Source organism: Schistocerca serialis, chromosome 1 (assembly GCF_023864345.2).
Source record: "Schistocerca serialis cubense isolate TAMUIC-IGC-003099 chromosome 1, iqSchSeri2.2, whole genome shotgun sequence".
Lineage (NCBI taxonomy): Eukaryota > Metazoa > Arthropoda > Insecta > Orthoptera > Acrididae > Schistocerca > Schistocerca serialis.
In genome coordinates, this window is record NC_064638.1 from 524,503,451 (window position 1) to 524,527,237 (window position 23,787).

A 23,787-nucleotide genomic window follows, 5' to 3' on the forward strand; every position below is an offset into this window, starting at 1 on the left:
AATGTTAAAAAGGCTTCCTTCAAATCAATGAAGACAAACAAGGAGTCCATAAGATCATGCTTTCTGAATAAAACTTGAAATTAAAAAATGAAAGAAATCAGCCAAATATTTTATGAAATGATTTGTGTAAAAGAAATAAGTATATCAGAGAAACGTTCAACGTGCCTTTGAATGATGCTCGAAATCCTGAACAGAAAATGAGGTGCACCAAATGTTTCCCTAGTGTGGTCTACTGACAGCCTATTTAATAAATCTTCACACTGGACAATGTTGATATTGAAGTGCTTAACAAGACTCTTCTGTACCTACCAAACAGGCCACAGAGCGAGCTTCTGACGCTTGTGGAAGAACTCTGATTGGCTCACACCCAGCTCCTACCCTTCAACTTGCTGCATAAATTAATGTAGAAGGTAATTCTGTAGAATAACGTGAATGAAGGAATTTGCAATACAGCATATGTGCATAGAAGAAAGAATGCCTTCACACAAATACTTGGCCATTCCAGACCATTAATTCTATATAATAATCAACCCCTGGCCACTAAACATGGTGTCATGCCATTGCTATTATTTTGCTACTCTCTCTCCCCCCCCCCTCCCTCCCCCCCTCTCCCAATCCCCCTTGTGTGACAGTTGTAGGAGCTGAGGGATGCAGGACTGGAGTACAGGTGGAATGATGACCACACAGTTTATTTAGTGTGGCAAGTAATTTGACACCTTTGGTGAGGTTAAGACAAATAAGTTTTAAATGTTGGGTTTGTGCCTTTCAATAGGCACTTTGGGCAACTCAGTTGGATTGATAACACCTTGTGGAGACTATGGCTCTGTTTGCTGCTTGAATCACCCCGTGGGTCATAATCAGAAACGTATCTAGGTTGTGCTTCATCTTATCATAAGCCACAGATCAGTGTACCTCCTGCCTGTTGAAGTTTGTTTATGGGTCCATCGGGAGGTGGGACAATGCATTAGCTTGAACATGTTAAGTGATCAGTCTGTAATGAATGTCATAATTACAGTTTCTGCAGAATAAGTCCCACATCTGCAGCATTTACGATATTTCTTGTGGGAGCTTTCACTATGGTCCAAACAGGGCAATCATTGGCTTATAGTTCATTAAATAAACTGATGTACCATAAAGGAAAGTTTAAAATGCCATAGATTGTCCTGAGTGCGTCCCATTCACTTCATGAGGGTGGTCCGTCCCCCCCCCCCCTCCTCCTCCCCCCTCCCCAACATTTATGTGGTGAATGCTATTGGATGTTTCATCCCACCAGCATTTTTATGGAACAGTATAATATGCCGATGTTGTACTGTGACATGTCTGTTGCCAGTGTCAAGTGTCTTCCTGGTGTAAAATTTGGTAGTCAAGGAGTTGATTTTAGACACATTTAAAAAAAATGTAAGTAACACCTTGTGATATGTTAGACCACACACATTTGATATCTTTTTTGCATAGATGGGTAAGGGGTAAGGACTATAGGCTATATTTGTGTATACATTTCCCATAATTAATTAATAATGATCGTAGCTCTTCCAAATTTTTTGGAGCCAGTAGCTTATTTATGGCAGCAATTCATTTGACCACGATCATAAGAACAGTTTTACTCAAAATATGCTACATACAGTATATTTAATGCTTGGCTTAAGAAAACTATGTTTGTCCAGCCTACAACATAATCTGTCAGACAACGTGTAAAATTTTTTGTGGTGTTGTTTCCAAATAGCTTCTGTTATAATTGTCATGCAGGTAATTTCCACATCATGAAATACTGTGGATGAGTTGTTCTAAATAGCACAAAAATATTACAAATTCGGCTGGGACAGTGAATGGCTTTCTATTATAATACTATAAACTCAATGGTGTGTTAATTACCTGTTTCTGCTGTGTTTGTGCGAACACCAATTACACATGCACCTACCTTAGGTCAATCTTCAATACATTTTGCCCATTCACCAGTCCACACATATTATAAAAATGTATGTATGTTTGGGTGTATGTGTGTAAGTTCCACACCTCCTAAACCACTGGACCAATTTCAACCAAACTTGGTGCACGTAGCCCTTACAGGTCAAGCAAAAATTGCTATGGACGTAAGAATAAATCATAGTTCAGGAAATATGAGAGTACGAACAATGCGTGAAAAATTGCTGCAGCATGTGTAATGTTTAAATGTATCACATCTGTGCTACTAACTATATTTTCAATAAATTTCGCAGACAGTATCCACATATGCCATTAAATGCACCTACAAAGTTATATCAGGCTACTACATATAGTTTAGGAGGTATGACATCATGAACACTGAGATGCGTGAAAAACTGTCCGATTGTGTATGACATTTAAATTTATTACTTCTGTGCAAGTAACTTTATTCGCAACACATTTTGCAGACTGTGTCAAAATATGCCGCTGAATGTACCTACATCATTGTATGACACTAGTTCAAGAGATATGACTTCATAAACACTGAGGTCCTTAAAAATATTCTGCATCATGCATTAATGCTTTTATTGTTTACTACTAAAACCCTCCTACATCATGTCAGCTTAAGAAAATCCTTGACACCTGGTAGCTGGCAGCTGAAAGCTGAGGCCTTACAAATTAGTGAGCAAGGTTTATGGTGTTGATTTAAGTGCAGCCTAGTAGCAACAACATATGATTGTAGTCTGAAACTCCCAAATATTAGAATATTGTATACTACTATGTAGTTCTGTCAGTGGACAGATCCATACAGAGTGGTACTTGGAGAGAGGTAACTGCTGAGTTCTCAGTAACATCACGTGCCTCACGACAAAACATATAGTGATGAAGATTCTTGTGTCTAGTTGAAATTGTCAAACTATGTGGGGTGGGGTTCAAAGTTCCTAATGTCTTAGTCCGTACCTCATAATGTAGACTGTGTTTGCCGATGCAAGCATCTTCTGAAAAATTCTTGTTAGAGCTTTGTGCTGCAACTGCTGTTGATTTTCACCATGCTCTTGTTGTTCCTGTTGATGTGCCATTAATTGCTGTTGCCACAGTTTCAAGGACTTAATAGGACTGAAGATGGATTGGTCAGCAATGTACGATGATTTTATCTGACAAGATTCTAGCACAAATTGTTTTATACAAGTGTAAGGAGCAAGTTTTGTGAAGTGGCACTAAAATTAAAGTCCATGAATCCACACACACTGAAATGTGTTGGTAACAATCACAGTTAGTATAAGCCTGCCCACCCGGCTAGCCGTGCGGTCTAACGCACTGCTTCCCAAGCGAGAAGGTGTGCCGGTCCCTGGCACGAATCTGCTGGGCAGATTCGTGTTGAGGTCTGGTGTGCCGGCCAGCCTGTGGTTGGTTTTTAAGGCGGTTTTCCATCTGCCTCGGCAAATGCGGGCTGGTTCCCCTTATTCAGCCTCAGTTACACTATGTTGGTGATTGCTGCACAAACACTGCCTCCACATACACGTACACCATAATTACTGTACCACACAAACATTGGAGTTACACTCATCTGGACTGAGACGTTCCCGGACGGGGGGAGGGGGGGGGGGGGTGTCCACCAGGACCCAAACCGCACAATAACCATAGGTTCAGTGTAGGGTGGCGGTGGGGTGAGTGGACTGCTGTAGCCTGTTGTGGGGTTGTGTATCACTGCAGGCTACAGTGGGGACGAAGCCTCTCCTTCGTTTCTAGGTCCCCAGTTCAGTACCTACATACATACATATATGGTATAAGCCTGGATGAGAGGAAAGCTAATTCACATGAGATGTTACAATCCAACTTCCCCTTATAGAAAAGCCAATATTTTCTCAAGAAAAATACAGAGTACCAATTGTACCCAAATAGTAGTCCCAAAATAAAAGGAAGGCTAGCAACATGGTATTATTGTGATATATATAACAGACTTCATAGGCATATGCAAACTGAATTTAGTTTGTGGCACACTCAGCTTTATAGGAACTTGTCCACCGAGGAGTTTTTACTCTGGCAACCTCTGCTGGCACTGGGGTTATGAGCAGTCATGCCACCCCCTTGACACACACACACACACACACACACACACATTTTCGATTATAGACAACACATTAATACCATCTCTTGAATATGTTATGAGTATAATTTTTAACGTTTACACTAGTTAACGCTAAGGAATGCCACATTTATAAATCTGTAATTTATTTGCAGATGATACCTCGCAAAGAAACAAGTCTTAACCACAGATGGTACTCAGTTTCTGCAACTCGAGGCAGACAGATTGTGGTTTGGTTAGCAGTGGCTGATTTCCTTGCATCATTAGGTAAATTATTGTACTGCTTCTGTGGTTTCCCTAAATCACTTAAGGTTCCTTGGAATAATCCATAGCCGGTTTCCTGTCCAATTAAAGCTTGTGCTTCACTGTAGTGACCTCATTATTGACATGCTGTTGAAGCTTAATCTATCTATATTTTACTGCACATCTGGTACTAACTCAGATAATGAATATTGCATAATGCCAATCCAGCTGTCATTCTTGTAATTCTGATATTTTATGCAGTTTGTATCAGTTTCAACTCAGCTGTTGTTAATTCATCTATTAACTATTATTATATGAAAGTAAGTAGCTCTTCTCTGTAAATATTGTATTTCTTATATGATTCATGAACTTGTACTATGAATCTATTCTTTCAGGTGTTACAAATTTATTACACTTAGATTGTGCAACATTAACAGATAATTATTTTGTCATCAAGCAGAGCTGTATTTACTGCTATTTGTTTTGTTTTCTGTGCTATTACTGTAACACTGTCACCAAATGTCTGCTGAACTCTCATATTCATGACAATGGTGGTTCAAATCCTTGTCTGACCATACAGATTCAGGTTTCCTATAATTCCTCCAAAATTGTGTAAGACAGATGCTAGGATGGTTTCTTTGTGAAGATACATCAAAATTCCTTCCCCAATCCAACCTTGCACTCCCTCTGCATTTATTTTTTTATCATGGTAAGATTAGATCCTTTTTTTACAGTTCACCAGTCATTCTACATATTTTATACTTTGTCCATTAAGAAACACCTGTTACCAAAAGTCATGCATTTAACATGGAATACAACATTTAGATATAACAACAACTAAACTTTGGAAACACTAGGTGGTGGAACAGAACAACAACTTATTTTCTGTTACTTTCGCTACAATTATTTTCAGCCATTGATCACATATGTGCTTTATTATGTTTACCAGTTTCATCGTTATCCTTTGTTCAGATCTGTCGCAGCAAATATACACTGATGTGCCAAAGAATATGTGTATTCAAATACATTGAAGTGTAAACAGGCAGAATATGGCGCTGCAGTCAGCAACGCCTATATAAGACAAGAAGTGTCTGGCACAGTTGTTAGATCCATTACTGCTGCTACAATGGTAGATTATCAAGATTTATGTGAGTCTGAGTGTGGTCTTGTAGTTGGCGCACGAGTGATGGACCACAGCATCTCCAAGGTAGCGATGAAGTGGGGATTTTCCCATATGACCAACCCTTCCACAAATTGCTGCAGATTTCTATGCTGGACCATCAAGTGTCAGCACAAAGCTTTATGCCTCACCTGGGCATGTCAACACCAGCATTGTACTGTTGATGATTGGAAATATGTTGCCTGGTCGGACAAGTCTCGTTTCAAATTGTATCGAGCACATGGATGTATGTTGATACGAAGATAACCTTATGAATCCATGGACACTGCATGTCAGCAGGGGACTGTTCAAGCTGGTGGAGGCTCTGTAATGGTGTAGGGCATGTGCAGTTGGAGTGATATGGGACCCCTGATAAGTTTAGATATGACTCTGACAAGGGACATGTACGTAAGCATCCTGTCTGATCACCTGCATCCGTTAATGTTCATTGTGCATTCCGATGGAGTTGAGCAATTCCAGCAGGACACTTGTGATATTCCACAGGACCAGTATTGCTACAGAGTGGCCCCAGGAATACTCTTCTGAGTTTAAACTCTTCCGCTGACCACCAAACTCCCCAGACATGAACATCATAGAGCACATCCGGCATGCCTTGCAACATTCTGTTCAGAAGAGATCTCCACCCCCCTCATACTGTTACAGATTTATGGACAGCCCTGCAGGATTCATGGTGTCAAGTGTCAGTTCCATCCAGCACAACTTCAGATATTAGTCTAGTTCATGCCACGTCATGTTGTGGCACTTCTGCTTGCTTTTGGGGCCCCTACATGATATTAGGCAGGTGTACTAGTTTCTTTGGCTCATCAGTGTAGAAGAAAAACTAGTTAACTACATTAAAACAAACATAATAAACTACAGTTCACGTTTTTATAGCTTGTATGAGTAATGTGAGTATGATTTGCAAACATACTAATTCTTTCCACTGCTCAATATAAATAAAATGCATCATAAGTTTTTCTGTGCAACATGTATATTTTGAAAGTGCTGCATGTGTAGAGTATCAGTCACTTTATACAGGATGTAATTAAATTACCTTTATAGTAGTTGAGGATTTGTAGTGGAGACAAAGACAGTTAAGTTTAGCATAGGAACTCATGTGCTGAAATGTACCATTTTCCTGCTACACGCAAAATACCACAACACACGTCCAAATCTCCTGCATTTTTGGTTCCACTGTCTAGGGTCTCATGCCCACTGCAGGTTTATTTACGTGCCATTCAGTTGAGTTTGTGATCTCCCCAGGAAGCTTTGTACTTCCTGTTGTGCCTGTGGTCTTTGTTCTTACTATACTACTGTACAGTAGTGATCATTCCTACAGCACAGGCCGGCCGGAGTGGCCATGCAGTTCTGGGCGCTGGAGTCTGGAGCCAAGCGACCGCTATGGTCGCAGGTTCGAATCCTGCCTCGGGCATGGATGTGTGTGATGTCCTTAGGTTAGTTAGGTTTAATTAGTGTTAAGTTCTAAGCGACTGATGACCTCAGAAGTTAAGTCGCATAGTGCTCAGAGCCATCCTACAGCACAGAGTGCAAGCTGTCATACATTTCATTTTTTGTTTGCTGCTGTTGACCATGGTAAACTACATGTTTGCAGAATACTCCAACATGGTGCAATGGGAGAGCTGCTTGTCATTTGTGAGTTATGCACTTTCCACACCGCCATGCACCTTTGCACTTCCTCTTTGCTATGGTATACCAGTGAGCATTCACCAACAGCAAGGCCAACTTTGGTTCTCCACAGTGGTAGTGCACAACTGAGTTTGAAGATACTGTACTCCATGCAGCAGAAGATTACTTGATGTGTACCAGGAACATAGCAGGTAGAGGGAATGTGGATCATCAAACTGTCTGGCATGTTCTGCATGATTAGCAGCAGCACCCACAGAAGTCAGATGCAGTGCAGCCAAAGGATCTTGCATCATGAACTTATTTCTGCAGGTGGTTGTTGCACCACTGTATGGATGAGCCCAATTTCCCACGGTGGATCATTTTCACAGATGAAGCCAAGTCCACCAGGAAGGGTGTTCCAGTTCCCATAACAGTCACATCTGGCCTGATGAAAACCCACAGCTGCGCACATACTAGCCCGACTGCCTGGCCTGTACATTCTCCCAACTTGAGCCTGCTGTCTGCTACATTACTACTTGTTGGGTCACATGAAATTCTTTATTTATGAGACCCCTGTGGCATCTGAGGAAGACCTACTGGCACTGGTTATATCTGTGGTGGATGCTCGAGGACCAGGCATTGGTTATCATGTGTACGGGAACATGGTATGGTGGTATCATATCTGTTTTGATGTTGATGTTTGTCACATTGAGCCATACTTGAAAGTGAACTCAGACAACAAGCAGCAGGAGCCGGAGAGCAATCTACGTTGGGGTACTTTGCGTGTAGTGGGGAAATAGTATGTTTCCAGACATGGGTAACTATTTTAAACTCCACCATGTAGGCCCCCACTACAAGTCCTCAAAGTCTGTAAAGGTAATTTAGTTACACCCCGTACAATCATACATAGAGAAAACATGTGGCAAGCTTATAATGTCTGGTAAACTGAAAAATATACTTTTATCTTTCTTTTATTTTAAATGTTGTTCAAAAAATGTAAGTCTGCACTAGAAATTGACTTTAACATTCATTTAGGTTTCACAACTATAAACATAAATAAAATTTGCATCCTAATTTTTTGTTTTTAAAATAAAGAGATACTATCTGAAACAAGTTGTAAGGTCCAAAATTAACTGAGGCATCTACAATTACACAACTTTTTGTTATACACCCATAGTTTCATTTCTTTCATTCATGCTCTAAAGTAAGCACCTTCTTATGATCGGGAAGCTTGCTTTCTTCAAATGTGCTAGTTTGTGAAGAGTAAAGGAACAAAGACAGATTACAGCAGGTAGTTTGAAAGAGAGGGCACTTGCAGCAATGGTCACGAGAAGAAAGAGAAATGTGAAAGAACCTCATCAGTCATCATCAGTGAGGCAATTGCCACAAATTAGATAACTTGGTCACTACATTAAATGACAATAATTTACTCGTCTGAATGAATTGTTGTGATGATGATGATGATGTGCCAGCATAAGATCATTTGAAATGTTAGTCGAAGTTTGTTGTCTGAAATTACAGTGACAGTCATGTGGAAAATAAAATCAGGCTGCTCATATTTGAAACCATCACAAGAACAGTATATTCTGTGTTTCATTTATTTTTGTATATTAAACCAAAACAATCACAGCTAAATTGATTGTTGAGTATGTCTGCAGAGGGCAATAGGCATTTCTCAAGAGGAGGGACCTCAGTTTGATAATCTAATTATGTGGTAGACCACTTACTGCTATTTTTTACTGAAGTATATTTAAATATGTATGGTATAGAGTAACACAAATTTTTCTGAACAGTAGAACCCTGTATGATGTGAAAGAAGAGGTGTCTGCAGAACCAAATCAAATGAAAGGTACATTTTGCTTAGATTTGGATATAGTTGTCTGTAATTTTGTTCATCTTTGATATGTGATTCTTAAGTAGTGTTATAGGCCTCCAGAGATTTTGCAACACTTTCGCATAAACACATAACTTTCAACCAACCAAATATCATTACACAAATATTTTAAGAATGACATAAATGACAATGTTGTTGTTGTTGTTGTTGTTGTTGTGATCTTCAATCCAGAGACTGGTTTGATGCAGATCTCCATGCTACTCTATCCTGTGCAAGCTTCTTCATCTCACGAGTATCTACTGCAACCTACATCCTTCTGAATCTGCTTAGTGTATTCAACTCTCTGTCTACCTCTACGATTTTTACTCTTCTCGTTTCCTTCCAATACTAAATTGGTAATCCCTTAATGTCTCAGAAAGTGTCCTGCCAACCAATCCCTTCTTCTAGTCAAGTTGTGCCACAAAATCCTCTTCTCCCCAATTCCGTTCAGTACCTCCTCATTAGTTACGTGATCTACCCATCAAATCTTCAGCATTCTTCTGTAGGACCAAATTTTGAAAGCTTCTATTCTCTTCTTGTCTAAACTATTTATCATCCATATTTCACTTCCATACATGGCTACACTCCATACAAATACTTTCAGAAAAGACTTCCTGACACTTAAATCTATACTTGATGTTAGTAAATTTCTCTTCCTCCCCCAGTGGGTCCTGGGGGTAAGAATAGGCCCAAAGTATTCCTGCCTGTCATAAGAGGCGACTAAAAGGAGTCTCTCATGTTTCAGCCTTTATGTGATGGTCCCCTGTCGGGTTTGACCATCTTTCTAAATTTTCCCGAAGAGCGAGCCAATTGGGGAAGGGCGCCTTACATGGTGCATTGTGTCCATCGTGCATTGTGATCTTTAGCCCACTTTCTTGTCATGGCATTTCAGTCCTGCTCATTCTCCATCTCTTGTGCGAGGACACCTTCCAGGGTGCGTTTTCCACCATGCACTATGCAGTGTCGCTTTCTGCGTCAACGATGACCATGGACTTCATTACACCTGATATCCAGCATGCTAGCCAGTCCATTGTGGTGGGGTTGGCATGTACCCTGTTGGTTGTAGTTCCCTGACCACACAGGGTTCTCTCTGATGATGCCTGCGCCGTTAGTTCCCCACATATGCCTAGGGGTAGATGCCCATCCCCCTGGGGCATTGGGACTCTTGGCAATGGCCATCCTGCCAGGTGGCCTTCACTGCAGCTGGGTGGTGCCAGTGGGGAGGGCCCCTGGTCAGAGCGAGTGGCATCAGGGCGGATGACATGCGATGAAGCGTAGTCCATCATCTCTTGCTGGTGGTAAAACACCAGCAGTCTAAGCATTCACAGGCTCAATTCAATGCACAGAAGTACAACCCCAAATCGTTCCCCTCCATGGCCACACCATGGGAGGAATGTCAGGCTAAGGATGGCAGTGGATCTTATTCACCCCGGTACCTTGTATGTTCAAGAGCTGATGGAGAATCTTTCATGACGATGAAGCCTCAGTTTTTTTGTTGAGCATTTAGAGGACAAGTTTGGGGAGGTGGAGTGATTGTCCAAAATGAGATCTGGGTCAGTCTTGATCAAAACAGCATCCTCTGCCCAGTCACGGACGTTACTCACTTGTGACAAGCTAGGGAATGTTTCTGTAACCATCACGCCCCATAAGATCTTAAATATGGCCCAGGATATCATATTTCACAGGGACCTTATTGAGCCGCGTGCCAATTTAGAGCATTTTGTCCAGCATGTCCACCGGGAACTGAGGGATAATCAGGTTGCCACCGGTGCCTTCATCTTGGCCTTCGAGGGCGATACATTGCCCAAGAAGGTCAAGGTGATGGTCTAGCGCTTGATGTAAAGCCCTATATCCCTACCCCTATGCGGTGCTTTAAGTGCTGGAAGTTCAGCCATATGTCTTCCAGCTGTACTTCCAGTGTCACACTCAGAGATTGTGGACACCCATCACGTCCCAATACTCCATGTGCCCTGCCTCCCATCTGTGTCAACTGCAGAGAGCACCATTCGCCTTGCTCGCCAGACTGCTGGATTTTCCAGAAAGAAAGGAAAATCATGGAGTGCAAGAGCCTGGACTGACTGACCTACACTGAAGCTACAAGAAAATTTGAACACCTGCTGCATCCTGTATGTATGACATCATCTTATGCCACTGCTACAACAGTTCTGGAACCATCAGCTCCACTAACCCGCCACCTCTCAGGGCCAGAAGACTACACCTGCCCCTTTGATGGTGAGGGGCATTTCCCTCCATGTGGATCCCGTACCACCTACTTCGGGAGCAACATCACCAACTATTGGGGATGTCCGTCTCCACTTCTTCAGCTCCTCTCACTAGGAATGGGTCCCTTGGGACACTCCCTTCCCAAGTTTCTGCTTGTGGGAGAGATGACACCCACCAGTGACTGAAGAGCTCAAAAGCAGCTGGTCATAGGGCTTCACACTCATCCTCAGTCCGGGAGACTGAGCGAGTGAAGTCCTCCCAGCCAGGGAAACCCAAGGAGTAGCGAGAAATCCAAAAAGAAGACCCCTAAGACCAAGAAAATTGCGGTGGAACCCAGACCACCACTACATACAAGCTCTGCGTCTGAGGATGGGGTGGAGATTCTGGCGTCCGCTGAGGACCTAGATCTCGCCAGACCCTCAGCCACAGTGGATATAGACTGCTCAGGCAAAAAGTCGGTAGCAGCAGGTGACTCTGAGGTGTAGACTGCCTCATTGAATGTTCCATGCCTTCCCAGTCTCATGATGACGTCATCCTCCAATGGGATTGCAGTGGTTTTTTCCACTACCTGGATGAGCTCCGGCAACTGTTAAGCTTTACACCTGCTGTCTGCATTGCCCTCCAGGAAACCTGGTTCTCGCCAATGTGGATGCCTATCCTCCACAGCTATAAGGGATATTACAGGAACCATAGCCATTGTAATCGAGTGTCAGGTGGAGTTTGCGTTTATGTCCTAAACTCAGTCTGTAGTGGCACTGTGCCCCTTCAAACTCCTCTTGACGCTGTGGCTGTCAGAATAAGGATGACGCAAGAAGTAACTGTCTGCAATGTATATCCTCCTCCAGATGGTGCATTACCCCTGAATGTATTAGGTGCACTGATTGATCAACTCCCTAAACCTTTTCTACTTCTGGGAAATTTTAATGCCCGTAACCCCTTGTGGGGTGGCACCGTGCTTACTGGCCGAGGCAGATATGTTGCAACTATACTGTCTCAGTGTGACCTCTGACTCTTAAATACTGGGGCCGCCACACATTTCAGTGCGGCTCATGGTAGTTACTCAGCCATTGATTTATCAATTTGCAGCCCAGGACTTCTCCCATCTATCCAATGGAGAGCACATGATGACCTGTGTGGTAGTGACCATTTTCCCATCTTCCTGTCACTGTCCCGGTGTCAGGCCCATGAACGCCTGCCCAGATGGGATTTAAATAAGGCGGACTGGGAAACTTTCACCTCTGCTGTCACTGTTGAATCTCCCCCACATGATAACATCAATGTGATAATGGAGCAGGTGACTACAACAATTGTTTCTGCAGCAGAAAACGCAATCCCTCGCTCTTTAGGATGCCTCCGGTGTAAGAAAGTCCCTTGGTGGTTCGCCAGAAGTCACTGAAGCAATTAAAGAGCGTCGGCGAGCTCTACAGTGGCATAAGTGGTACTCTTCCCTGGAGCACCTCATAGCCTTTAAATGGCTCCGTGGCCACATTCGCCAACTCATCAAACAACAGAAGCAGGAGTGTTGGTCGAGATACGTCTTGACCATTGGGTGCCATACATCATCTTCCCAAGTCTGAGAAAAGATCAAACGTCTTTTCGGTTACCAGACCCCAACAGGTGTTCCTAGTGTTATCATAAATGGCGTGTTATCTACCGACACAAATGCGATTGCCGAGCACTTTGCTCGAGTCTCTGCGTCGAAGAATTACCCCACAGCCTTTTGCATTCTCAAATGGCGGCTGGAAGGGAAAGTCCTCTCGTTCACTAAACCCCACAGTGAATCCTATAACGCACCATTTACAGAGTGGGAGCTCCGCAATGCCCTAGCACATTGCCCCGACACAGCTCCTGGGCCTGATCGGATCCACAGCCCGATGATTAAACATCGCTCATCTGACTACAAGCGACATATCCTTGTCCTCTTCAACCAGATCTGGTGCGATGGTGTCTTTCCATCGCAGTGGTGGGAGAGCACCACAATTCCAGTGCTCAAACCTGGTATAAACCCACTTGATGTGGATAGCTATTGGCCCATCAGCTTCACCAACATTCTTTGTAAGCTGCTGGAATATATGGTGTGTTGGCGGTTGGGTTGGGTCCTGGAGTCACATGGGCTCCATGTCAGGGCGGCTTCCGCCAGGGTCACTCTACCACTGATAATCTTGTGTCCCTCGAGTCTGACATCTGAACACCCTGTTCCAGACGCCAACACCTGGTTGCCATCTTTTTTTACTTACGTAAAGCATACGACCTGAGCTGGTGACATCATATCCTTGCCACATTGTCTCCGGGGCCCGCGCCCTATTTTTACCCAAAACATCCTTTCACTCCGTACTACTTGTGTCCAAGTTGGTGCCTCCCATAGCTCATCCATATGCAGTAGAATTGAGTCCCACAGGGCTCTTTATTTAGTGTATCTCTAGTTTTAGTGGCCGTTAATGGTCTAGCAGCAGCTGTCGGGCCGTCTGTCTCACCCTCTCTGTATGCAGATGACTTCTGCATTTCGTACTGCTGCTCCAGTACTGATGTTGCTGAGCGGCACCTACAGGGAGCCATCCACAAGGCACAGTCATGGGCTGTAGCCCACGGCTTTCAGTTTTCAGCTGTGAAGTTGTGTGTCATGCACTTCTGTCGGCACTGTACCATTCATCCGGACCCAGTTCTTTACCTACATGATTATCCACTCTCTGTAGTGAAGACATCGATTCTTAGGACTGGTTTTTGACGCTCAATTGATGTGGCTTCCTCATCTTTGTTGGCTTAAGCAGAAATGCTTGCAGCATCTCAGTACCCTCCTTTGCCTGAGCAACGCCAATTGGGGTGCGGATCTCTATACACTGCTGCAGCTCTTCAGAGCCCTCGTCCAATCCCGAATCGACTATGAGAGTGTGGTTTATGGTTCGGCAGCGCCCTCAGTGTTACATTTACACCACCCTGTGCACCACTGCAGGGTTCGACTAGCGACAGGAGCTTTTAGGACGAGTCCGGTGACCAGTGTACTGGTGGAGGCTGGAGTTCCTCCATTGCAGATCAGATGTGCACAACTGCTCGCCAGTTATGCTGCACACATTCATAGCTCTCCTGAGCATCCAAATTACTGTCTCCTTCTCCTGCCTGCAGTGACCCATCTACCACATCAGCAGCCCAGGTTGGGGCTAACCATTGCAGTTCGCGTGCAGTCCCTTCCCTCCAAACTGGAGTCCTTCCCTTTGCCACATCTACTTGCGGTCCATTCACTTAGGCCTCCATGGTGTACACCTCGGCCACAGCTGCGTCTGGACCTTTTGCATTGCGCTAAGGACGCCGTTAAACCCGCCACTCTCCTCTGTCACTTGCTTTCGATTCTTGACGTGTTCCAGGGTTCTGACGTGGTTTACACCGACGGCTTGATGGCTGATGGTCACGTAGGCTTTGCATATGTTCATGGTGGACATATTGAACAGCACTCCTTGCCAGATGGCTGCAGTGTTTTCACTGCAGAGCTGGCGACCGTACCTCATGCTCTTGAGCACAATCCGCTCACGCACTGGTACGTCACTTCTCCTGTGTACTGACTCATTGAGCAGCCTACAAGCTATCGACCAGTGCTACCCTTGCCATCCTCTGGTAGCATCCATCCAGGAGTCCATCTATGCCCTGGAACGGTCCTGTCATTCAGTGGTGTTTGTGTGGACCCCAGGACAAGTCGGAATCCCAGGCAACGAACTTGCCGACAGGCTGGCTAAACAGGCGACGTGGAAACTGCTTCTGGAGATGGGCATCTCCTAAGTTGACCTGTATTCTGTCTTACGGCGCAGGTTTTTCAGGCTTTGGGAGATGGAATGGCACAACAGTACGCACAACAAGCTGTGTGTCATTAAGGAGACGACAAATGTGTGGAAGTCTTCCATGCGGTCCTCTCGCAGGGAATCAGTTGACCTCTACCAGCTCCGCATTGGCCATACAAGGCTAATGCATGGGTTACCTACTCCGTCGCAAGAACCCACCTCTGTGTCGCTGTGGCTCCCTAATGACAGTTGTCCATCTCTTGCTGGACTGCCCACTTTTAGCCGCTCTTTGGAGGACTTTTAACTTTGCCAGCTCCCTACCTTCGGTGTTGGGTGACGATGTCTCAGCAGCAGCTTTAGTTTTATGTTTTATCCGTGAGAGTGGGTTTTATACTTCTGTGTAGGGTTTAGCGCATGTCCTTTGTCCCACTGTGTCCTCCACCCTATTGCTTTTAGGGTGGAAGTTTTAATGTGTTGCAGAGTGGCTAGCTTTTCCTTTTTATTCTCGTGGTCGACCAGCCACTGTAATCTGCTTTCTTGTTTTACTGTTTTCTGTCTGTAGTGTCTCTCTGTTGATTTCTTGTCCTCTTTTGTTCCTTTTAGTGTTCGTTGCCTTCCTTGAGTCTTGTGGTTTTTCCTTTCTTTCCGTTTTGTGTTATATGTCTTGTCCATTTTATTCTCACACTTGTGGCATTGTTTTATTAGTAACAAGGGACCGATGACCTTGTAGTTTGGTCCCTTCTCCCCTCTTCTAAACCAAACAACCAACCTTCTCTTCTTCAGAAACGTTTTCCTTGCCAGTCTACATTTTATATCCTCTCTGCTTCAACCATCATCAGTTATTTTGCTCCCCAAATAGCTGGAAGTGTCTCACTTCCTAATCTAATTCCCTGAGCATCAGCTGATTTAATTATACTACATTCCATTATCCTCATTAATAATATGCAGCTGTAATCTTACAGCAGGAAGTAGATTATGACATTTGGTTTAAGGTCCCAGTGACAGTTGTTCATTAATAGGCCACTGAATCTGCGGATTTTATCTTTCGTGCAACTCTCGTTCTGTAAAGAGATAAATTCGCTGAATATAATCAAAATTTCATGATGGTATTATCTCCAGTATTTGGATAAATCTCTCACAAAGCATTTTTTGCAGCATAATAACTATGATTCGCGGCTGTAAACAAATTCACCACAATAAATGACAGCCCCATAAGTGCATATTTCAGTAAGTAACCTCTGGCAGTTGACTGTCTCACTAGTACACTAGCATTTTAGAGAAAAAATTAAGTGTGGAAATAAATACGTAATAGATAATGCAAGTGAGATACTGAGAGGGTTGTAGAAGGTAAAATGAAACATACACACGGAGGGAATTAGAGAAAGCATCATACTTGATGTGCAGATATTTTTATAGTCTCCCATTATTATAACTGTAGATCTCGTTCTAATCCAGTATTCCATTCCATTATTGTGTTGTATGTGAGGAAACTGTTTCATTATGTGGTGTATTTAACACTTTTTAAGTAACAAATATTACCTAGATATACATTTGTCTGTGCCTTGTCAACAAAGTGATAATCACCATTAATAATAGAGGGGAACATTCCACGTGGGTGTGGATGGATTTGTGTGTGTGCGGTGTATACCTGTCCTTTTTTCCCCCTAAGGTAAGTCTTTCCGCTCCCGGGATTGGGATGACTCCTTACCCTCTCCCTTAAAACCCACATCCTTTCGTCTTTCCCTCTCCTTCCCTCTTTCCTGGTGAAGCAACCTTGGGTTGCAAAAACTTGAAATTTGTGTGTGTGTTTTTTATTGTCTCTATCAACGTACCAACGCTTTTGTTTGGTAAGTTACAGCATCTTTGTTTTTAGATATTTAAAATTCATACATAAGTCAGCATGTGTGTTGATTTGTTAGGTAAATATATTTTTCTCCCTCATTGTAATCTTAATTGAGCTTGCTGCATTAATTCCTACCACATTTCATTCATATACATACAGTTTTCATTTCTTTACAGCTTTTCACTACTGGGCTTCAGTTAGAAAAGTGTTTTACTAAAATAAAAAAAAATTCAGTGAAATAATACACTGAAATAGGTAGACTGCTACTCACCATTTAGAGAATGTCGAAATGGCAGTCAGGCACATGTAAAGTCCCCTGGAAGTCAGGCCTTAGCAGCCGGAGATGAGCGGCCATTTATGTTGTGTGTGTGTGTGTGTGTGTGTGTGTGTGTGTGTGTAGGGGAGGGGGGGGAGGGTTAGGGGGTGGCACTCATGCTATTTTTCTATGTCTTAGGAAGGTCTTTGTCCAGTACTTAGTTTACTTTTATAAATGTACCAGTCTGCCACTCAGTGTGCAGAGTAAGAGTGTATACCAGTTCACTGTCATTACTCGGGATGTATACGACCGGGACATACGGGAAAAAACCGGGATTTTTTTTAGAACTCCAGGGATTTTTCATTGTTTTAGTTTGCAATTATTTTTTTTTTTTAATTTTAAGTGGTTAGAACCGATACTCTAACAAAGGATATTATTGTATCCCGCTACTACAGAATAATAATTCAACAACAAAACATTAACGAGAGAGTAAAACAAAGATAACTTAAATTGCAAAGGAAAGGCGCCATATACAACGACGACACACAGTGCTCATGCAAGCGTCTGCCAACAGCAAAATGTGTCAGAGGCTTTAGGAAGACTATGCAATGCTTCATGACAACAAATTGCCTCCGATGAGCGTGAAGTCAAAACTGTTTAGGTCTACATTAGATTCGTTTTAGCAGTTGAGTCGCGTTTGAGCAGTAGATTCTCCCGCTTCTGGCTACAGCAATGTGGCTGTTGGTTGTGCAAGCAGCTAGATGCTACTGGGAAAGGGGGCGCCAAATTCATATTTTTGAGGGGAAAAAACTTGTTTCACAAAGCAGCTAGCATCCATCGCACGTTTGTCTGTCGATTATTCATATGATTTTGAAACTCTTCCCTATTGGTTTTTTGCCCGCATCTCGTGGTCGTGCGGTAGCGTTCTCGCTTCCCACGCACGGGTTCCCGGGTTCGATTCCCGGCGGGGTCAGGGATTTTCTCTGCCTCGTGATGGCTGGGTGTTGTGTGCTGTCCTTAGGTTAGTTAGGTTTAAGTAGTTCTAAGTTCTAGGGGACTGATGACCATAGATGTTAAGTCCCATAGTGCTCAGAGCCATTTGAACCCTATTGGTTTTTGAACACATTTTAAGTAGATTTCTGAATGAACCATGTTGATTTTTGAATGCGTGCATAGTGTACGCAATGTGTCTGTCAGGAGAACCCTCGTCGCATCTAGACTAAACTTTCCGCAGACAAAAGGGGAGAGGGCTGTACGAGCTGAGTGGAGTAAAGCCGTACGAGTGAATGCCAATTGCTGACTCATTATGTGGTTGATTGGTTTTGCGAATGATCAGCGTTGTTATAATTACTAGCGAAATCCATAGATTCAGACCACCAGAATGGAAATAAACGACTGACAGGAATAACAGGTGAAAAAGATTACGTATTATCTTCTAGGTGTATCCAAGAAAATGAAATTTTGACAGAAAATTTTTGGCCAGATCGCTACACTAGTAAGGACCAGTTGTACAGTCCCCGATTAGCAGCCGCTTAAGTTCTATTCTGGAAGTAGCGCGGAAAACGTGTTGTACGAACACGTAATGACGCTTAACCGGAAAATAATCGTGCTATAACTAAACCTGTGATTCTGGCAGGGTTAGTGAAGTTAATCGGCGAACAAATTTTGACAGTGGCAGGAATAACTACAGAATTGATGATGACAAGATTGTTTGTTAGATCGAGGAAGGAGAAGAACCAGGGTCATCACAGAAATTATGGAAGAATAAGACAATTCCAAATTTGTATAAAAATTTCTTAATACTACTTTTCGATCTCATGCTTGAGAAGCTGGTACGTATGAATAAAATGTGAAACTATTTCCTAACATAAACCTTTTTGCTTGTTGTAGGCCTAATAGGCATTTGATATCGGTACTTCGTGAATTATATTCTGTCGTGTTATAAAAATGGCCAGTTGTGCCAAAACAGTCTCGTTTATTTGGCGTGTGTTACAAAATTGTTGCAATATTTGAAAGGCCTATTTTGTTTTATCTAGCAGACAGTGACGTAATCAGATCGAGAAACCACACCAGTCTTGGGTATTATTTGTGTTAACAGCTTTTTCAGTATTAGATAACGACATTTCGATTTTTCATGTAGCAAAACGTTTGACGAACTCTGATGAGGTAATAGATTCTTTCGCAAAAAGGAAAGCACGCAATGTAAAGCTGTAGCAAGGTTAGAGAGAAAAAAATGCTAGGAGCTAAGGATTGAAGAAATGTGTACTTTCTTGCTTGTCTTTATTGGTTTTATGTATCCTATATTTAATTTTGTCACACAAAACAGCAAGTTATTAGCTAATAGGCAACACAGAGTGCAAATTTTCTGAAGAGTTCTTGTTCTCCCGATTACAGATAATCCCATCCGCTATTAATTGCGAGATTTTTTTTTAAAGGGGGTGGGGGGCAGGTTGTCAAACCGGCTGACTGGGAGCAGGAGAGGCACCACAGGACATTTCAATAGTTTGATGGCATCCATTACAAAATATACGCGTTTCAATTCCTCAGAGCGAAATACAGTGACGTGCGATAGAAGAATACTTTGTGAAGAGGCGTGGCACTGCACTTTGGCACGCTCAAGACCAAATAACATGTCTTACATTTCCTTGAACACACGTTTTACGTTTCAGACTTTTCAGAAAGATGTGCGCTACAAGGTGAACATATTTTTCAAATTTTTTTTTTTTTTTTTAGTATTGACCCGGTTCGCAAATATCATAGATCCGGGCTGATGCCTAGAGCAGTCTGAGTTATAGTGGGTAGTCTCCACTGACTCGTGTTAACATTTAGTGATTTTGCTTTTTCCCCTTCGTTTACCCTCACGTGAAATGAAAACAAAATGAATATCTGTAGTCGGAAGCTATCAAATGAATTAAAATACATTCACATAATTCCGGGATGTCATTAGTTTCAGATTTTATTTTCTGACTGTCAAGCATTAATCGCCTTGCAGAACAGTGAAGTTATTTTTGTCTGTTTGCTAAAGAAATTTGACTTTTATAAATTTTTTCCGCAGAGGCAGTCAGTGTACTTGAAACGAAATGTTTAATTCCACAGTACTGTCTAATTTCAACTGTTCGCTGCATTTCAAGTGCACGTTTTCATCTTCTAGCACATATGGTATTAAGCTATAATAAAGAACCAAACGTGATATAATACAGTACAGGTGCTCCAAGAAAATTTACATCCCGAAAACCACACTGAAAAGCTTAATATCAGGTCGAGGTCCATTCCATTGAGCATCTGGACAAATGTGCACATTTTAGTATGGTTCACGAAATTCCTATGCTCTTGGAGTATCCTCTGATGTCTCTCTCTTTTTTTCCCATTATATATATTCTTTCAATGTTTTACACGTTCGTACATACGGGCTTCTTACGTCATGGTAGCTGCGCAAGCGCGGTGTCGCCTGTAATCTGCGCTTTCTGGCAACTGCTGAAACGAACCCATTTCTAACTAGTCGCGGGAACATATTGCGAATGGTGGTTTGAAAAGCGTTACTTTCAAAGTAAATATCCTTTTAGGTAAGTTGAACTATATGCAAGGGTACCCTGAATTTCTTAAATCACAGAACATTTGGTTCTCATTTAAAAATCAACTCTTTGATGATGAGCCATTTAGAAGAATTTCGAACCCTGAAGATCAGACATTTATGTCATTATTAAAGCCGGCCGCGGTGGTCTAGCGGTTCTAGGCGCGCAGTCCGGAACCGCGCGACTGCTACGGTCGCAGGTTCGAATCCTGCCTCGGGCGTGGATGTGTGTGATGTCCTTAGGTTAGTTAGGTTTAAGTAGTTCTAAGGTCTAGGGGACTGATGACCACATATGTTAAGTCCCATAGTGCTCAGAGCCATTTGTCATTATTAAAAATTTCACTGGCGCATTTGTGTGATATATCTTGAAGTGTAACATGCGCAATAAAGGATCTTATTAACCTAAGAGACCAATATTATATGTGAAAGCTTTGCTTTTCTTGTAGCAACACTATGTATATTAATTTACACCATTAACTTTCCCTGTTTGTGTATTCGTGCTACTTAACAGTGATGATGTTGCTGTCGGCTGACTACATCAGTTGTCCTGTGCTCTGAATATCCGCTGTCATCGGCTGGCGAGATTACGTGACATGAGCTATGACTGGCTTACAAAAGCGCATCGCAATCTCCGTCTCAATGATTCGGAAAGTAACATACGGTGTTTGGCCGAATTCCAATGTATACTTTCGTAATACGAAAATACGCAGCGTACATGTTGCTGCACATCAAAGGTATTTTCAAAACATGTCTTTTTCCCTGAGTTTCGTTTTCTAAAGTGCCGGGAAATTCTACTCCTGTGTATAAAACCATAACCATTCAAAAGATTGACAAGTTTCAACACGAAAAAGGTGTGTTTTCACACGGGAGAAAGTGTATTTTTAACCGTGAAATCCGGGAATTTTTTTCGTTGTCCACGTATACACTCTGTTACTTCATCCAGAAGTTTCAGTTTGATTATTATTATTAGTATTATTATTATAACCAAATCTTACAACTTTGCATATTCACATATTGTCAAATTACAGATATGTCGGGCTCCTCCAACAAGATCAATAAAAAAAAAATCTTAGTGTCCTGTTGGGATGTTGATTCAGTTATTTATAAAATATTTCAAAAATGCCTTAGTTATTGTTAAAAACTGCAAAAGTTATTCTGGATGTGCCTGCCATTTTGACTCCAACCATACTCTAAGGAGTTATTGGCCACATTCCATTGCTGACGCACTCCTTTGTGTGTACCACTCAACAGCAACAGTAGTATTTCATACTATATTACTATCCTAATAGAAAGGACTAAAGTCCAATTGGATCTCAAGATTACTGAGTCCCAAGATTTACAAAATTGAAGCCCCTTTATTTATTTTGTTTTCCACCACGCAAATTCCAAATGAGTCCTGTATTACACTGTTCGAAAACCTGAAGTTCACGTCACAACATTATTCTTCTCATCTCTCTTTTAATAATTACAGTTTGGCCATTAGTTACTCAGAGATAAAAGCTTACGATAATCTGGGAGCCATATGTCTTTCATTTTATTAATGAGCTTGCAGTAGCCCACAAGTGGATCAAGTAGCTCAGTAGCTGCTGTTGCTAACCTCAAATCCAGATAAAAGAGAATGATAAGAGAGTAACCATAAAACATCGTGAGGCAGCCTATGGGGCTAAAACCACTAGTTTCTCTGCAGTTAACATCAGAAGTTGTAAATCTTAGTTTTCTCCACTGAAGGCCATCTAACTTTGAAAGTCAAAAATGAAAGTTTTTTTCAAAACAAATTCCACCAATTTGGCCAACAAGAATCCCAGAAAGGCTACATCTGACTTGGTAGCTGGCCATGGAGAAGACAGCTATGAATTTACAATCACACGAAAAGCCACCAACGCACCAAAGCACTCTCAAAGTAATCAAATTAACTACTTTTGAATGCACTTTATGATTGAGTTGGATAAACAAAATATTTGAACAGCTATGATCAAGGAGACGTGAAATAATACAGAAGAGCCATATAGATCTTAAGAATATTGAATTTGCCACAGGAAAGCAGCACAAAGAGTCATGAGACAATGTCCACAATTTGGAACAGGATTTATAGTAAACATAAAGAAATAGATTCAATAATTGAGTTTTAAGCCATCTCACCAAAAACCGCTACTTTATACTTACAAAAAAATATGTATCATCATATGTGTCTGTGCTCCTACTAATGAGAGGAATGTTCTAATGAAATGGCAACTGGGTTATGTATGCTTGGATAAATCCTTTCACAAGGAAATCTACTACTTTAAAGTACTAGACCCAGGATCAGACCATTACACAGTGAGAATTAAAATAAAACTCTCATTTGTAAAGAAGGAGAAACCATCCAAAATAAGCAGTAGCACAACCAACACTAATTAACCAGAAATGACAAATATGAGTACCGGTACTCAAACGAACTGCAACATTAATGGGCAGTTTCCAGGTGTTGATACTGTCAAGCAACAACCCTTTCATCCACTTAAGACATGCCCGGTGGACTTCAGAATGTGACAACTCCATGACGAAAAACACCAGAAATGGATGAAATTTTAGATCTGCAAAACAGAAGAAAATGCTGTCACACTCAAAATTATCAGAAAAAATTATCCAAATTATTGAATAAAGTAAGAGACAATATCAGAAAGGTCTGATCAACTCAGTTTAAAAAAACTGTCACTAAAATAAAACCTTTTGAAAACAACTACAAAAGTACAACATATTTATGTTAATGCTGAAAAGTGTGAACAAAAAAATTGCTACAAGGGAGTTCAATAAACTTCAAAACTGAGAAAACTTTTGAAAATTAATAGAAACATTGCAAGCATGTAGAAAAGACATTTATTCGCAGAAATGTGGAAGTATGCCAGCAATGAGTTTCAAACATCCCTGTGCATAGCTTTATAAAACCTTTGGACCACACCTCTAATCCATCCAAGCCACAAAAAAGAGGATGAAAATAATGCAGATAACTGCAGAAAATGTACCTGTTTGACTGCATGTATAAGATTTTCATCATAATTCTATATGGTAGGATTACACAACTTGAGCAAGTATCAGGTGAATACCAGGGAAGCCTCAGATCCTGAAGAAACTGCATGGAAAAAAATATTCACTTTAAAATTAGTCATAGCTTATTAACAGAAACCAAACATTACTCTTGCAGTAACCTCTGTAGATTTTAAAAAGGTATGTGATGGTG

At 41.9% G+C, this 23,787-nt stretch overlaps 1 protein-coding gene across 2 annotated transcripts in view; it reads left to right on the forward strand.

Annotated features, from left to right (window-relative positions):
- Positions 1-23,787, forward strand: part of LOC126474630 (G-protein coupled receptor 143-like) — a 130,344-nt gene that overhangs the window by 19,732 nt on the left and 86,825 nt on the right. The window contains exons 1-2 of one of the 2 annotated variants that reach the window (XM_050102119.1): positions 388-410; positions 4,165-4,276. In XM_050102119.1, coding sequence (XP_049958076.1) covers positions 4,165-4,276 — 112 coding nt within the window. In that variant the 5' untranslated portion in view covers positions 388-410. Of the gene's footprint in view, positions 1-387; positions 411-4,164; positions 4,277-23,787 lie in introns of those variants that run through there. The other variant, XM_050102112.1, reaches the window with a different exon arrangement.